General features: G+C 39.0%; 1 protein-coding gene and 1 long non-coding RNA gene across 3 annotated transcripts in view; one reads left to right on the forward strand and one right to left on the reverse strand.

Moving 5' to 3' along the window:
- The first annotated feature begins 1,325 nt into the window (after window positions 1-1,325).
- LOC137487746 (uncharacterized) overlaps window positions 1,326-17,352 on the forward strand; it is a 79,233-nt gene continuing 63,206 nt past the window's right edge. For both annotated transcript variants that reach the window (XR_015509380.1, XR_015509378.1), the window contains exon 1: window positions 1,326-1,709. This is a non-coding gene — a long non-coding RNA (uncharacterized LOC137487746). The remainder of the gene's footprint in view (window positions 1,710-17,352) is intronic.
- Window positions 2,290-17,352, reverse strand: part of sik2b (salt-inducible kinase 2b) — a 55,405-nt gene continuing 40,342 nt past the window's right edge. The window contains exons 10-15 of the mRNA XM_087284077.1: window positions 12,675-12,906; window positions 12,297-12,581; window positions 10,316-10,476; window positions 7,136-7,246; window positions 4,964-5,055; window positions 2,290-4,886 (exon numbers count right to left, since the gene is read on the reverse strand). Of these exons, the coding sequence (XP_087140203.1) occupies window positions 4,346-4,886; window positions 4,964-5,055; window positions 7,136-7,246; window positions 10,316-10,476; window positions 12,297-12,581; window positions 12,675-12,906 (1,422 nt within the window). The 3' untranslated portion in view covers window positions 2,290-4,345. The remainder of the gene's footprint in view (window positions 4,887-4,963; window positions 5,056-7,135; window positions 7,247-10,315; window positions 10,477-12,296; window positions 12,582-12,674; window positions 12,907-17,352) is intronic.

Here is a 17,352-nt window from a genome sequence, read left to right on the forward strand (position 1 = left end):
TGTATGTACAAAAGTTTACCTTCTGAAAGGGTACCACACCAGTGAGTGATTTTGTATCGTCATGTTGCACTATACCCCAATGAAAAAAAGGTTTTAATAATAATAATATTTAAGTAATATAAAAATGTAAAATATATCATATTTATTATTAATATATCTGAATTGCTAAAAAAATCTCACAAGCATTTTTTTTTTGCAATATGTGGGGGGACATTTGTTTCACTGATTTTTTTCAATTAAGAATATCTTTCAGCAGAAATGCTGTTTCAAAAGTTGTTCCAACCCAGGTAACAACTGAGGAAAAACTACAGCTGCTGGAAGCTCCTTTTGCCCACAAAACAATCTGATTTAAGTTGGGTAAGAGAAATATTTAGTGGTTGTTGATTTCGGGAACAGTGGAAAAAACAACATTTTCTCTGCTTGTGTAATTTGTGAGCATTCTTGTGTGGTGAGCTGTCTGGAAATTTGTTCTTGCCTCATCTGAACGACTGACTGAGAGAGAAAGAGAAAGCGTACGTGAAAAGTGTGAATGAGAACAACGAGCTTGGGGTCATGTGAAAGTCCCAGCAGAAGAGGAAGGAACCTCCTTTTGAGAACTAACTCTAACTGCTCATCTCGACACAATAATTGAGAAGTTGTAATATGGATCAGAAGATTGGTGAGCAGAGATGAACAATGGGGTATATGCACACAGACTTTTAATTTCAGTCAGCCAGCCCCAGGGCTTCCGGTTAATTGTCATCCCATATAAAATTGCCAACAGTGATCTTCACTGCCTGGCTGAGATACGTTATAAAATGGGTATCAGACCAAACAAGAAGCACTGCATTAAGCTCTATTTTTCCACGCCATGTCTTTACAACATGGAAATGAAGTTCTGCGCTGGCCTGCTACTAATGACAGTGCCTGCGTTTAACGGTCTTTCGTCTTTTTTTACACTTTATCAACTAAATGGATGCTTTTAGTCTATTTAACTTATTATATTTGAATGACATTACAACATTGATGCTGTAAAAGAAACCTTATGAAATAGAAAATAGTCACATAAAGCTTTCACCGGAAGTTCATCATTGGCTGAAAAACACTAGCTGTATAGTCCAATTAAAACCACAATCCCCATCAGATGAAAAAAGTTATCTTAAATACTCTTTGTATTTAATACATTTTAGTAAAACGTCACCACAAGATGCCAGATGTTTTGTTAAACCGAGACTTGAGACATAAATCCTGTCTGAGAGGCACAGGTTCATCCATTTTAACAAACAAAATGTCAGTAGCAGCGGATTACTTGACAACAAAACTGCCACAAACCCCGATGTAGGACCAGTCATGCCATAGACTTCTAAAGGCCTGTGGCGTGCACACCTTCAGTGAAAGCACAGGTGCACACCAACTAGCAAGTCGGCAGGGGTGAACAATGGGGTGAACGCGTCATATAAACCAACAAACAAAAACGTCTCGCCTGTCGGGTCCATTTTTGTAGTTTGACGCGCTGTTTAAAAATCTCAAACCATATGACAAAGGCACATTTGTTCACGTGTCTGGAGCTGCTGGAGTAGCATGGTGGCGCAAGCACGACGAAGATGTACCGAGGAGAGAACGTGAACAGTGTTTTTTCTGTCTGAACCAATGATGAACGCTACGGCTACTACAAAAATGTGGTCAAGGGAAATTATGGAGGAGAACTGCGGTTGAAATATGATTCATTGGTGAGTTTAATTTCTTAACTTTATTTATTGCAACTTCATTAAGCGCGCGCATTCACTCGCCCGTGACAACCGCGTGGGTAAGAAATGCAGAAAAACAGAAACAAAACCCTAAAGATAAACGCAAGCCTTAATATTTATAGGTATACAGACAGTTATGTCGATGTTTCCCAGCAAATGTTTTTAAAATATGTCTAATAGACGTCTTAACAGTCGTCTTGGCTAAAACAAGGCTAAATTTGGGCTGTCAGTGAAAATCTATAGACTATGAATAAGAAAAAACAGTCTAATAGTCAAGTAAACAGAAATGCACGAGTACACATATAAAGTCTGTATTTGACGACTTGTCTAGTTTTGTGCTATACTTAGATGTCTATTAGATTTTAACTGACGGCCAAAGTTTAGCCGTGTTTCATCCAAGCTGCATACAGAATTGTTTGCTGGGTTATTATCAGTCCCGTAAATAAATGTGTACTATTATGGACTTAATAGGCCCACAGTTTTAAAAACCATAGGATGATTGAATGTGAACACTGAACAGCCAGTAGATTGCCATCAGAGACAATAAACATACACAAAACCCTTTGTTCAATAAATCTTTTTTTATTTTAACAGCACATTAGCTTATGTGTGGTCAACAACCATGAAGGTAAATGTAGATTGTAGGATGTCTAAGGAATGGTGCTCGCCAACAAGGAGGTGTGATTATGATACGGCAACACATTCACTAATCTGTTCTTTCTGAACTATTGATAAGAAATATTGCTATTAATACTTTTCAACGGCATATACTGATCTGACTGACCAAAAAGAAAAGCACTGTTACAAAGCTGACCAAGAAGCTCCGAACTCCACACGGTGGGGTTATACAGGAATTCTTCTGAGGGGACTTTGGTTTTGTACCTTTGTAAAACCTGGGTCTACATCCTGTAACAATACCAACAGAATCAAACCGATAAACAAACTCATTACCGAATAATCCACCCAAAGGTGAACATTCATCATCTACTCACCCTCGTGTCATTTCAATTTCACCATAATGCTACTTTTGCACCTATTTAGATGCCATTAAATGTTTTATAAAAGAACACTTACAGATTTGATTCAGCATGATGAGGGAGAGTAAATGAAGACAGAATGTTCAATTTTAGATGGATTATTTCGTTAAGATCTTAACTTAAAAGAACGAAGAAAAAGGCACACGGAACACTATCACATTAAATACAAAATTGGTTGCATTTTGAAAGCACTTAAATGTTCTAACCTCTACGTTACACAAAAGAATCACTACTTCGCACTCTCTCCGTATCCTTCTGCGAGAGAGCGCTGGCTCACAGGGAGCACGTTATTGGAAAGAGATGAATTTTGTGTCACTTACTTAAGGAAACTAGCAGAGCAGGTTCACCTCACCCATCTGCTGTCTCCTCAGCTACATTTCCTTTAGCTTCCTTGTCAAAGTGCTCCAGTATCATATCTGCATTAATAAGTGTTCTGTTACAAAGCGCCTAAATTTTGCGATCAATTTGTGGTTGCGATCGTTCTCTGTGAAGTTTCTGAAATCTGAGTTTAGTCACAGACTTGTCATTTCAAGTAGAACAGATTTACTAAGTGCTTCTGACAAAAAACAACCTTTTGTTTTCTGTCTTAAAATTCAATGAATTGGCCGAACAATCCAGTGTCTTGTGACTAAACGTTAATGCTGATGTTTTCTTTAATGCAAAGGGGGAAATCCCAGAAAAATAATTAGGATTGAATTCCCTTAATCATTTAAACACATGCCTACGTCACCCATGAATGCTCCTCATTAATCATCACCATGTAAAGAAAGTCAGAACTTTCCTCTCAAGGTGTGCCAATTTGTGTGCCGATTCACAGGAACTGTGATATTAGCAAGCAAAATAACACTGTTGTGGTTCGAGGAGAACTAATTGTTATTCTTAGGGCTTTTAGGATGAGTGTGAGAAGGAAATCCAGTGGGGGAAAAAAATGTAAAAAACTATTTAAATCACAGCTTCATCCGCAAGTATCTGTGGGTTTGGACTTGAGCCGTGCAGAAGAAACATCCGTTGATAGCAATTTCGGGTGGTGTAGTTCCTACTTATGGCTTGTTTTTTTTTGTTGTTTTTTTTCAGTTCCAGATGAATCAGTATATTGCTTCTCTATTGCCATTTGTTTTAAACTAACATTGCACTTACAGAGTGCACACGACTAGTCTTTCATAAAGTCCGATGCTTTCGAGTGATTTGTTCAGTACAAAACATGTCAATGTTTAATTGTGCTGTCGAGCAGGCTCTGTATTGCAGATCTAGGCTGTCTTTGTGCTACATATGGCGCGTAGCGAGCAGCTCCTATCCTGCGGTCGGCTCCGAGGCGAGAGGAGGTGAGCCGCCAACGTGGCTGGCCCAATCGCCACACCATCCGGCACTCTATTGTGAAAGAGCAGCAGGTGGGACCACTGGAGAACGAGGAGGGAGGTAGGAAAGAGTTTCGTAGAAGTATGAAGATTACAAGCTAACGGTCGCCTTAACCTAAACGTCCAACATACAAAACTCGATCCATCCCTGTGACGTCATCTCATCCGTCAATTCATCCCGTAGTGAGTCAGATATCAAGGTAATACTGGTTATTCGAGTTTCGGCTTAGTTCACCAGCACAAAACCGTGCTGAGAGTCCACCGTCTCCATCATTTCGCTGTCCAGAAATGGGTCGCCCAATGCCAGGCCTTCATAGCCAGCAGTGCTGACCTCTGCAGGTGGAGGCAGCTGCCCTGGATCAAGAGGGTAGTCGTATTGCTCCGGGTACAGTGCTTCTCCTGATGGCGAGTGGCTTGGGTCACAGGGTGGATAGGTGTAGTTGAGGGGTTCAGGCTGTTGCAGTTGAGCGGGGTAGCTTTGTGGTAGAGGCTGCAGCTGAGGGTAAAGGCCCAGGTAGGTTTCATACGCTAGGGCTTCTGGGTTTGGCTCCATTAGGGGGCCAAGTGGCTGTGCGTGTGCAAATGGAGGTGAGCTCTGCGGCTGCTGATGTGCTGGTGCTAGTGAACCCTGTGGCTGAGGTGGGGCTCCGGAGTCCTGGTGGCCCATGGTTGCACAGGGAGCGAAAGGGTCCTCCACAATGTGCATCTGGTTGAAGTACGCCTGCATTTGGGTTTGTTTCTGCAGATACAGACGTTTTTGTTGCAGCCTGTGGATCAAACAGAAGGAGTTTAATAGATGGATCGCCGGTTTCACATCAAGAGAGACTAAAGTAAAGTGTAGCACCTGTGCTCCTGCAGCTGCTGCTCCAGACTGCGAGGAGTTTCTTTGCAGAACATCTGGCAACTGCTGGGGCTGTTGGCCATCAGAGTCGCTTTCTGCACAGAGATGCAGAGCGTCAGGGGTTGTGAAATACAAAGCTGTAGCAATTCTTCATCATTGACATGAATTTCTTGAGAAATATGGCAGTGAAATTTTAGCTATCTGTTCATTTCATTGATAGTGACAGCAGAAAGACGACATTCAAGTAAGAGAGCAAAACAACAACAACAACAAAAAGAATACGATTAGAAAATTTGCTACTAACAAAGCTCCAACAGAAGAGAATTATTAAAAAACAAATTGACGAGTTTGACTCCCATCACCAATCTTCAAATCTCCCTTTGCTATCACTGCTATCCCTATGCTACACACACTATAATTATGAATGCAAAAGTTCTCACGATACAACCAAAAGTCATTTTTAGTTAAAGTGTCATGTTTGTTGTCTAATGTTCATGTACTTCTATACTTCAAATGATGTTTGTAATGTTTTGATTTACACAGTAGCTGCCGGTTCGGTTCATGGGTTACAATGCTTTAATCTCCCATTGCCAGAAATGAATAGGAAAAATACCTCTGTAGCTATAAATAGAACAACACCTATGAACTCTGTTGTGTGGTTGCCAACATGTGGCTATGTGATTGCTCACGATGCTATATGGTTTCTAGATCGAAAGATTATAATTCCGGGCAGTAGTAATATTAATTAAGGCTGGGCGATGAAATCCATATTTATTGACTGAACACCATTGTCAATATCGATTAAAAAAAAGTTTTGGTATGAAGCACTATAGTTTTATTATAATGTGGCTGCTGAGTTCCCACCTTGCCAATAAGCTTAGGGTGTAAGGGTGCTTTCACACCTGCCTTATTTAGTTTGATTGAATCGCACTAGAGTTCGTTTTCCTTATTGGTGCGGTTCGTTTGGGCAGGAGAGAATGCAGCAATCATACTCGAGTGCGCACCAAAAGCGGACCAAACAAGTGTACCAAGACCTGCTTAAACAGGTGGTCTCGGTACGCTTTCAAACGAACCCTGAACCGGTTCGTTTGTGGTGAGAATATGATCCGTAATAAAACAGGTCTAAGCGCAAAAAGTACTGCGCCTTTTGAACTAATCCAGCTGCTGTAGGCCGATGCGCTGTGCATTATGGGATATGGAGGAAAAATATTTGTTGACAGCGCTTTACCAACAGAGAGCGAGGGGAAAACATTATCGATAGATCGTTGGTAATATTTCCGCAAGATGACCATGTCACAGTTTAGCTAAATAATTCACGCCTCCTTCTTAAGTGACGAGCGATGCATTAAAACACTGTTTTCCAGACGCAACTGCGCTTCATTCTTGAAATGTATAGTTTGTCTAAAGCATGCATACAATCAGTCAGTGCAGTCGTCCCTCCAGAGTAAAAAAGACATTTTGTGTCTGCCGGTTTTGTTTACTTGCGGGAGTTCTAATCAATCAATAAGCAGTTTAGGAAATATGTTCAACAACATCTGGCCAATGAGAGATGTGAATTTTGTCAGATGACTGCATTTTGGTTCGTTTCAACTGGTTCGGACCAAATCCAGCAGTGTAGTGTGAAAAAGACCTAAAGACGGCAGAAAATGCAACAATGTACCATTTATTGCCCTTGGTCCGGAACAAATGAAGCGAACTACAGATGTGAAAGCACTAAGTTTGTCACTTCCAATGAAGGTGCATAGTGCGCACATTGGAGTGACGTGCACATTGTGTGCCAACTGGGCCTAGTTGAAAACATCTCAACTTTTCAGAATGCTGATAGCACACCGCGATTCATGCAAGTAAAAGTAATCAATCTGCTTCACACTTTGTATGGAATATACACATTTCTGTATTGACAGCAGAAAAATTACCTCACACAAACGCAGTGCACCCAAACACTGCAGTGCTTTTTACTTCTCCCCATAAACTTGCATATGAACTGATATGAAACATGATATTGTGAGAATTCTTTTGCAATATCACCCAGCCCAAAAAGGAACACTTGGTCTTATCTTAATTTGTTCTTTCAAAAGTAACTATTATAAATTATTCACCATCAAGTATTAGCTTTAAAGTGCACACGTATCTCAGATGAGCTAAAGTGAGTGTTAGCTGCATGATGTGCGTCACCTGTATTCTGTGGGGGAGGTACTGCGGCTCCAGACTCTGTCTCCTTGATAATAGAGCAGGGTGTGTTCCACCTGAGCATAGAGCAATGTCAGGCTGGTGACCTCTTTCCTCCTGTACAAACCACACACACAGAAAGAAATCATGTCAGCGCCTCGCTAGGCGGCCACATCAGTGGCTGGGCACTCATATGCATGAATTCATTACTCGGTTATGAAAAGACTGAATAGCTGTTCGCTGACCCAGAGGGGATTCTGGGAAAAAAACATGCCAGTCTGCTCCAGTAGCTAATCCTCACAGTGACAAACGCTTCTAATGGAAGATCATTTTCACAATATTAGCCTAGAAAAATGAGCATAATTTAGAGTGCTTTTCTTTTCTTGGACTTCATCAGCACACTGGCGCCGGCTTGTGCTGTATGCCTACCAGTCTTCCCATCCACATTTACTCATTGAATCATACTAAATGTCTGTCCAGAGCTTGCACTGGAGCAATGGGCAGCAGTCACCAGCCTGTTACTCAACAATGGCCACATTCAGGGGGCTTACCGGATGGACAGTAAACAACTGACAATTGGCTGCTTCTTCTCCAGTCATTACATAAGTGGGGCTGTCTGTGTGTCAGTAGGGAGGTTAGAAGGGTAAAAGAGTTCAGGAAAGGGCATTCAGGCACTTTTTAACCAAAGTAACTTGCAGTGTGGCTGGATGATTTATCGAAAACGCTGGACCTCACAACAAACTGAATTTCTTATGTTGGTTATTTTGTTTTTTAAATTCCTGTTGATACTTTCCCCTTAACATACAACTTTGTTTGTTAATTTGTTAATGTTGTGCTATATGGACATGTATAGCCACTGTGCTGGCATCTTTTGCATAATTTCATGCGTTAAGCGGTGTGTTAAATTGTAACAGTATTCTTGTCTCTTGTTTTTTGTTCTTCCGATCTCCAATAAACTCGCGCTCTGTGTTTCCCACATGTAAAATGAGAGAATGTGAGTCTCTCATACCTCAGATAGTTGATGCACTGCATGTAATTGATCCTCTGTTTGGCAGGAAAAACACCAAATCAAAGGACTGCTATATAATTCAAAGGTCTTATCCATTACCATGTACAGCAAATCAGAATGCAGTCAACATGATAGTTAAGCCCAACAGACTATCAGTAAGAAAGTAGCAATAGTTTCTTTTGTTTATTTAGCTGTAATTTCAAATATCAATATATTCAATACCCATATATCTAAATATACATATGTTTAAATATAGGACAAATAACCATAAATAATGTTATCCTCAATTCTATTTATATCATGATAATAAAATGTAAATTGATGATGATACTTTAGTTCAATAATTGTAATCAAGGTAAAGTTTTCAGTTAATCAAGGTTTTATTTTTAGGTCCCTAACTTACCAAGTTTCAAATATTTCACAAGCGAAAAAGTGGAGGTCGAGAAGTTCTTGGAAAACTGGTTCACCTAAACCTGATGATGATGATGCAACCATTACATCAGTATCCCAGCATTAAGGCGCTCATCCATGACTCAGTGTTCATGAATGCACCGAATTGTATAGAGCAAAGCATCAAGCTCCATTATTGTGCACAGGTCAAGCATTAACTCAACACCCAGATTTCAACTATTTCAACTGTGACCATTTTTCACAGATGCACACTTTTAAACACCACTACACAAATATAATTGAGTATGTTTAAAAACGATCACTTTTATTACAATAAAATAATATTGGCAAATGTTTACATTTATGCATTTACCAGATGCTTTATTTCCTCTCCCCTCAGCACATACAGAAGAGAGAAATTTTGTTCTACAGGTAGTTTGTCAAGCCCACTCATCTGCGTGAAGCACACTATCAATTGCAAGATTTTTTTTCCAAAAACATGGATAGTTAATAAAAGCATTTATCATTTTTAAAGGAAGAATGTAATTGTTTAAATGGTTTTAGTAAATAGTGTTTAAGTCACGTGAACCCGCTCTTTGAAGTAGCTGGTTTATACTTCCACGGCCACATCTGATCTCTGGTCAAGAAGGACTATAAACCCATTCTTGAGCTTTACTTTTGACGATTACACTGACAATGATTGTAAGCTGCGCCAGAGATGCCTTGAGATGGCATTTTTTCCTTTACAGTAAAATACTTGTTTACAGAAGATGCAAGAAATGCACTGTTTAAAATATTATTTACAGGATATGCAAGAGTTGATTTAGAAGATATATTTATGCAAGTTATTTAGGCAATGTATGCTTTAATTTCAGTTGTTTAATGTTGATGTTCAATTAATAATCATTGATAGTAGATCATTATTGATAGTAGTGTGTGTTTCCTTCAATAATTTTAAAATCAAGTAATGCATCCTTTATTCAAAAATCTCTCACTTGTAATATGTGAGCACATTTACTGTAGAAAACTTCACCGTGATCTATGAGGGCAAAAAAAATAAATAAAATAAATAAAAATAAAAAATAAATAATAATAGTTAACCGAGTTAAAATGTTTAATTAATCGAGATGTTGATTTTAAGCCAAATTGCCCAGCCCTATGTAAAAATCATCTTTAATCAAATGACATTTAAATATTTTCCCCATAAAATGATTCCTTGATGCCATGAATGTAAATGACACAGTGGTAAATAATCTTATATTGACTATTGCTGTTAGTGATTTGTGAGTTAGTGAATGTATTGAAATTCTAAAAGGACAGTTGCCTAGAAAAGAGTGCTGCTGTTATAATCACAAAAAAACTGTCAGTCGGTGACTATGTACATCGCAACATCACAAAATTCTGTTATTAAAGTGCTTTTATATAATGTTCTGTAAAAAAAAGTTAATCTCCTATTTACATAAGAGAACAAGTCAGCACTGTTCAAAACTCCAGCATTTTGATCAGTAAATGTAAATGCCTCTGATGGCCATTGTATCGAAGTAAATGAATGAACATTAAAATGTACTGGTAATTTACTTTTCATTTTATGTTTGGCTAAACAAAGTAATTTGCCTGCATTAACTCATTTGCAAACTAACTTCATTGTCTTTAAGTTCATAAAGAACAACAAAAAAAGATAGATGTTTTAAATACACCTTTTCTGCTGCCTGATTGTACGGCATACTACAAAAAAGTGACAGGTTAAGCCAAATCTGTAAATCTAGTATCTCTCCTGGTGGACTGACCTGTAGTGCAGGGTCCAGTAAGCCATGTGGATGGGCCTGAGGGCTCAGCAGCCCCAGGGATGGGGTTTCTCCAGAGCCCATCTGCGCGTACACCTTATTTAGCTCCAGGATACCTTTGGTACGTGCCAGATTCTGTAGGTGCTGTCTAAAGGCCACCAAGCCTACACAGAGAGAGGAATAAGATTATGAATAATAGCAGTGTTATTTCCGAATGATTTACAGATCATCAGACGTTCTGCCCTTAGTGTCTACATCCATGTGTGGTCATGTATTTTCAGATGGGAGTGTCAGAACTGAGGAAGTGACTCTTGTTCCCTGAAGCCCACACCACCTCTGACTGCTCCGGTGCACCACTACCACGTGACCTCACTTAACACGGCTAATCAGTCTATTTCAGGACAAGATATGTCCAGGCAGGGCTGCAAATGCTTTATTCATCGCTCAAGTACACATTAAAATGCCGTTTAGTGGCTCTTGACTCCTCTGCTGCCTATCGGAAGAGGGTAGATGGGTTGATTCTTAGGTTATTTTAGGGCTTCAAGTGATTAAGGGTAATTATTCAGGCCACAGGATGAGAGAACTCAATAGGACTGACTTGGCCTAATCTTCAAAGGGTTCTCTGATTCACACAATGAATCATCTGACAGGGGGTGGCGCATTTAGAGGAGGAAAACAAGAGAGAAACAGGGAGGGAGGGAAAGGGTGTGAAAAAAATAATAAGTGTGAGAAAATGAGAAGGAAGAGCAGAAAAATGTATTACTTTTTATATTTTTTTATATCTAATGCACATATAACAGTACAAATGTTAAAATGACTGTGATTATTAGTAAACATGTAAAATTTTACACTTGTTAAGAACATTAACATTTAATGTTAATCTATCATGTAATGTTTTTTATTTCTAATTTTGAACTATTTTTAAAATAGAAATAATATTACCAGCTGACAAATGTCACATGATTCTTCAGGAATCATAATCATTCCAAGATGCTGATTTGATGCTGAAGAAACATTTCTTCTGATTCTGATAGCTGCTAAATATTTTATTATGTATATATTTTTCAATGAAACGCAGCAAATTAAATCCCATATGAATTGGAAGTTACTGCAGACTTTTAAGTATGACGACATATTTCCAACTCAAATATTAAGGGTGTGGGGTTTTACTTTTGCAATTCTCCTCTCATTTTTCACTTGCAGCAAAGGAATGATTTGAGGGTGTTGCTAAGCATATCTCGCCCCAGGCCATCAAACTGATGTCATTCCAGAGGAGAAGCAAATGGTTAGATTTTGATTACAAACTCTTTACTTTCAGTGTAGGGCAGAGATGCCCAAACTAGGGCCTGCAGGCCAAAGTTGGCGCCTTCATGCCATCTGAGAATGGTTTAGAGAATATCATTTTAGATTTATTGTAACCTTATACTTGTTTGTTTTATAGTTAAGCTTCAATCTGAAATGGAACGTTTTAATGCAAACAGTGTAAATTTAATAAGATTTAGTTTAAAATGTACACTTGACGGAGAGAGGACAATGCAGAGACTTTGTTGAGCGAATCAAGGCAAAGACTCTCTGAATCCTAGTGTGTTCAGCATTGAACTCCACTGTGTTATAAATGTGTTGCCATAAGTTATAAAAGTTCAAAGATTCAAAATAATGCTTTCTATTTATTTTTTTAACGTTATGAAATTAATTAGAAAATTACCCATGGTGTTTTTTTAAATGTAAAACAGTTTGGTATACTTTTATTTGACCCACAGCTATTAGTAATATTTGGTTTTTGATCCTTCATTCGACAAAGTTTGGGCACCCCTGGTGTAGGGACTAATTGTTCACTTTTCAAGACTAACAACGCGCTAGCAAAATGTTGTAAAGTTTGATTTCATCCAACCTTTGAACATCAGTGAGCAATCTCACTTAGGGCTGCACAATATGTAATTTTTGTAATACCATTTATTAAGTAAATATATTATATGCCCTTCACCTTGTGTGAGTGATGTGTCTGAAGCCCTGCGGCCCTCTCTGAAGCTGATGGGAGAGCGGTTGTGCGTTTCTCTCCTCTGGGTGCTCAGTGCCTGCATGGTGGGGTTCGCGGGCCGAGCACTGATGAACGGTGGAGTCAAGCGGGTCACTGGTGTGTTGGCCAGGACCACCTCATTAAGAGAGGGCCCGTCTTCAAGCAGACTGAGGTCACTGTGCATGGAGCCCATATCATACTCTGAGTCCACGCTACCCAGAGAGGGGTTATGACCCATGCTGAACAGTTTACCTGGGTAAAGAACAGGATGACATACTTTATAAAGCATTATTGAATTGTTGAATTAACATTTGCAGCATTAGTTTACTAATAAGCCACACTGACCTCCACTTGTAATGATCCCTGGCTGGTTGGTGACCTCAGATAGTGTGTGTCTGCGCTGACCAAAGCGGGCCGTCTGGTAGGCGTTAAAAACGTGGGTATGATCATCCTCTGTGTCTGGCTCCTCCGTTTCGATACCCTCATCTATAGACGTCTCCATCATGTTGCTGGGGGACGAAGCGCTGGATTTGCGAACGGCCACGGGGGGCAAGGGGTCCAGCATGCAGCCGTTGATCTGCAACACAATGTAAAAGGTCTAAATATAATATCTTGTTTGTGAAGATAATTTGAATAAATATATATATGATATAGGCCTTGAGCAAATCTCCAGCCATCTACAGGAAAGCGCTATTAAATTAGGGCAACACGACTCTGGCTAAAATGAGAATCCTGTTTTTTTTAATTTTTTTATCACGATTTGTTTACAATCAAAATCAAAATTCTCTCACGATTCTGTATATGTAAAATAAAGGTTAATATGAGCGGGCTTTTATTATTGCTATTATTATTAATTCTTAAACATAAGGTAAAAAAAAAACAGCAATAATATTAGGCCTATGTGCAGGTCTACTGTTGGTTAAAATGCTACATTTTGTGTAGACTTTAAATTAGTCCTGGTCATTAATGCACAATCAAGTGATTACATCAGAATGTTATTCAACAATTCTGAAGTTGAATTATTATGTTTGAGACATGGTTGTTATGTGTCATTGACAACATTATTAGACTATTTTTTTAGTAAAGAAATAAAACATGTCATTATCAGATTCCCTCTTGCATTTTATTTAACACTATATAGGTTAGAGTAGTTATACTGACACTGTTAAACATGTATTATCATGCACAACACATTGTGTTCACTATGAAAACATATCAAATGTTTGTCATAATCATAACTTTAAAATGCGATATGATCATTTTAATGATGTGCCTGCTTTCGGTTTCACTTTCACTGCCGAGTGTGCTCATGTCATGGCTGCCATCACTTCGAGAAAAAAAACACACACATGCAAAACATACATCCCACACGGCAACAGCTCTGTGCAACAAACTGACATATTTACAGCTTAATAACCTGTTATTCACAGCCTATGCAGGTTTATTTCACTACTTCATTTGCGGGTACATGAGCGTCCTCTCTGTAGTAAACAAACAACTCCGTGATTTCGCGGACCAAAACGACATTACATTAAGACAGAAATGAAAACTTATACGTTTAACTTAAGTACAGCTGCAGTATATTTCCAGTTCCTATATGCACTTCAAAGTGATTCAGGAGGTGACAACCTTTCAGGATGTTTCTTTTACTTTGGATGAACTCTCATTCACACTGGTGTTGTAGATAAGACATTTCACCAACAAGCCTCCAAGCACTGCATTTCTCTAGAACGGGTTCTAATCTCCCATCAGCCCTCATAAGTCACCCGTAGACCTGAGGCACATTTCCACTCAGTCAGCACCACACACGCACAAAACTTTACGTGCTTCATGATGACAGACCGAACTTCATGAACACATTCCCTAATGATTTGGGGATTGAGCAAGAGTAAACAAAAGCTCTGCAGTCTCTCCCTTTTCGCCTCTTTTTATTGCTCCCTCTCTTTCACCCTTGCGTTTCGCTCAAACGAATGAGTGAGCTGGAGAAGAGGGGGTGGAAGTCTGGAATGCAGGGACAGGAAGTGTGTTTTGGCTGAGAGGGCCGTCAGAGCCTCATGCAGACCGAGTACACTGAGACATGCCATCAAACACATACACGCACACACTGAACTGACATGGATCATCTGGATGAGTTGAGTTTCCTGCAGCCTGCTGGGCCAGGAATTCTGTTAGCCCAACACACAATTTAAGAACAGCAGCACATCCTCTCTTCTTTCTTTCCTTTTTTGTAATTTAACCCAATATTGTACCCGGCTCTTTCGCTATTGACACACAAACAGGGTGATCATACAGGCTTTATAGAGTGAATTATGTAATCCCAGCCATCCCGCCCCAGCAGGGGTTGTGCCGTACTCTCTGAGATCATGCTTCAGATTTTATGATCTTGAACCAGAAAGTGTGTTGCAATTACCCCTGTTATCTTAAAGGGCAAGTGTGTCAATTTTTCAGTGCCAAAATGTTTCATTCTATTGTCTTAACAGGCATAAATAGGCCATTTGTTAACTAATTTCTGCAAAAAGTGTAAACATTGTTTTTTGTGGTTTGATATAATTGTTCTGTTTGTTTGAACATCTCGACCAGTCAGGCAACATCAACCAATGATGTAATAGACTAAGCATGCACCATCAGTTTTTCAGCCATTTACACTGTTTGTAGAAACCTGTGTGAAAACAGACATTATTTTGAGCACTTCTTTGCACTCTGTAATTTTTTTTAACTGGACTTCTTAACTTGCAGTTTGGTATTTGTTGATGTTACCAAGTGCTGCCTTCCACCCTACTAAAAATATAGAGCCCTTTTTTGGAATTAAATGAACTAAAATGCAAGTGAGACGATAACACTTTAATATATTGAATCAAATTTAACATGTTGATAAAATAAAATAAATTACATTTACAAAAAATAAAAATGTAATGAACAATTTCAGCATATTTACTAAAAGACACTAATTTAACTTTACAATTTTAAAGTCAAAATGCAAAAATAAAATAACTTTTGTTCATTAAATGTGAATTTTTGGGTTGTTATTTAATTCTATTTAATCTTCATAGGTGTAAATACACTATTTGTAGGTTGATTTCCCCAGAAAGTGTAAACACTGACTGTTTACATGGACATCAGTAATCAAATGATTTGCTTAAATCTGCATGAGACAATAATATGATGGTATTTGTTTACATGAGTTGCTTTTTGAATGTTCCTTTCATGATCCTTTTTACATGTTATAGCACATAGTTCTATTAACGTCATTCATTGCGTCACAGCGCTATCCATGTTTCCTCCGGAGTTTCATGTAATTTCAGGTGTTTCATTCTTAATTTGTCAACTTTCACTGCATTTCACTGTCATTCAGGAACATTTCATGCATGCCCCCGTGAAAAACAGGATATTGGATAGGGACATAAACTGCTATATGAACTGTAATTTAATGCGGCATGGGGAAAAAACCTGCATTTTGTGATGCAGGTTTCTGTGGTCTTTTACTGACCAGGTGCAGAGAATAGTGTCAAACAGCCATGTGTTTATAGTTTATCCTGTCGCAAAATGCAGCGAAAATCCTATACAATGATAATAGTTTAAGGTGTTTTCATGTCTGTGCTGCACTTTAATAATGCGACTAAAATCGGCATACTCCATGTCTTAATTCCATTTCTATTTAGTTCGATTAAGACTTTAGTCAGATTAAGGTCATCAAAAAAAAAAAAAATCGCTGTTTACATGGTAGATTCTTTATCAGAGTATTGTCTCAATTATATTATAATTAGATAAATGGTGTCCATGTAAATGTATTCACTATCTCTGGTGCTGAACATCTCAGCCAATCGGACAACAGCAATACTGGCTCAACCATGTGCCATGAAAAATAACCATGTAAAATAAAAAAAGTAAAAATCAGAAAATATTATAATTAAATATAATTAGAAATCCACTTTAGGGGGATTAAACATTTTAAATGTCATTTAGTTTCCTTCTAAGCTTTGCATCATTTACTTCCCTATGCATGCAAGAACAATGTACATGAATCCTCTCCCTGTAAAGCCCTAACATCCGTGTACACATACACTACTTACAGCACCAATATGTTTTTCACAATAATAGGAATTTTGCACATTGTTCCTTGCAATCACTGTTCAAAAGAGGAATTAACTTGTGCAATGTTCAGTATGAAGGCTCACTAACTCCACATTTCCGAAGATGGTAAAATAGCAGCACACACACAAAGCCAGGCAGTCTGTGGAGTGCATATCTGAGAGAGAGAAGAAAGAAGGGAACGACTAAGCCGGAGCGAATGGACAGCTGTCACGTCCAATGTGTGTCACTGCAGTCTGACCCGCTTATGTAAGCCAAACAGCTGTGAACGAGCTCAAGGGGAAAACACACTCTCGCCTCACCGTCACATAAACTTCACTACAGCTACTTAAAAACCATCAGAGTTAACAGCCTCTTCCTCCGAGAGACAGACAGACAGACTGATAATATGAAGACTGGAGTGAGTGAAGGAGAGCTGTGTTGTTATTCCTGTTCTGTATGCCAAGCTGGCAGGCGATCTGGCCGTCTGTCAGGATGGTTGTGAACAAAAGGCTCCTCGGGGAGCAGGCGTGATGAGGAGGCCTGAGCAAACAGCCAGACCCACTGCCTGACCTTGGAACGACTCAAGTTGCTTAATACCAATGTAGGGGAAGGAGTGTAAGAGCACTCGGCAGGCAGCAGTAGTCAGACACTGGAACAACAACTGTTTGTTTCAGCCTTTAGACAGATCCTGAAGCTCGCAGTGCAGCAGTGAAAAGGGAAAATGGAAGGAAAACCCACAAAACATCTGTCATCTGTTCTAAATAAACATTTTAATTATTTATCTTAAAAACAAACACACACACACATACAACGCACACACACAACGCGCACTTTCAACTTTGCACTGTTTTTGCATACAAATGTGACAGGATACACGTTAATATGCACTGCTGTATGGATATCCGTTATGCTAATGTACAAAATGAGCCTGATTTAACGTCCACAAACCCGC

This window comes from Danio rerio, chromosome 15 (assembly GCF_052040795.2).
Source record: "Danio rerio strain M-AB ecotype USA chromosome 15, GRCz13ab, whole genome shotgun sequence".
Lineage (NCBI taxonomy): Eukaryota > Metazoa > Chordata > Actinopteri > Cypriniformes > Danionidae > Danio > Danio rerio.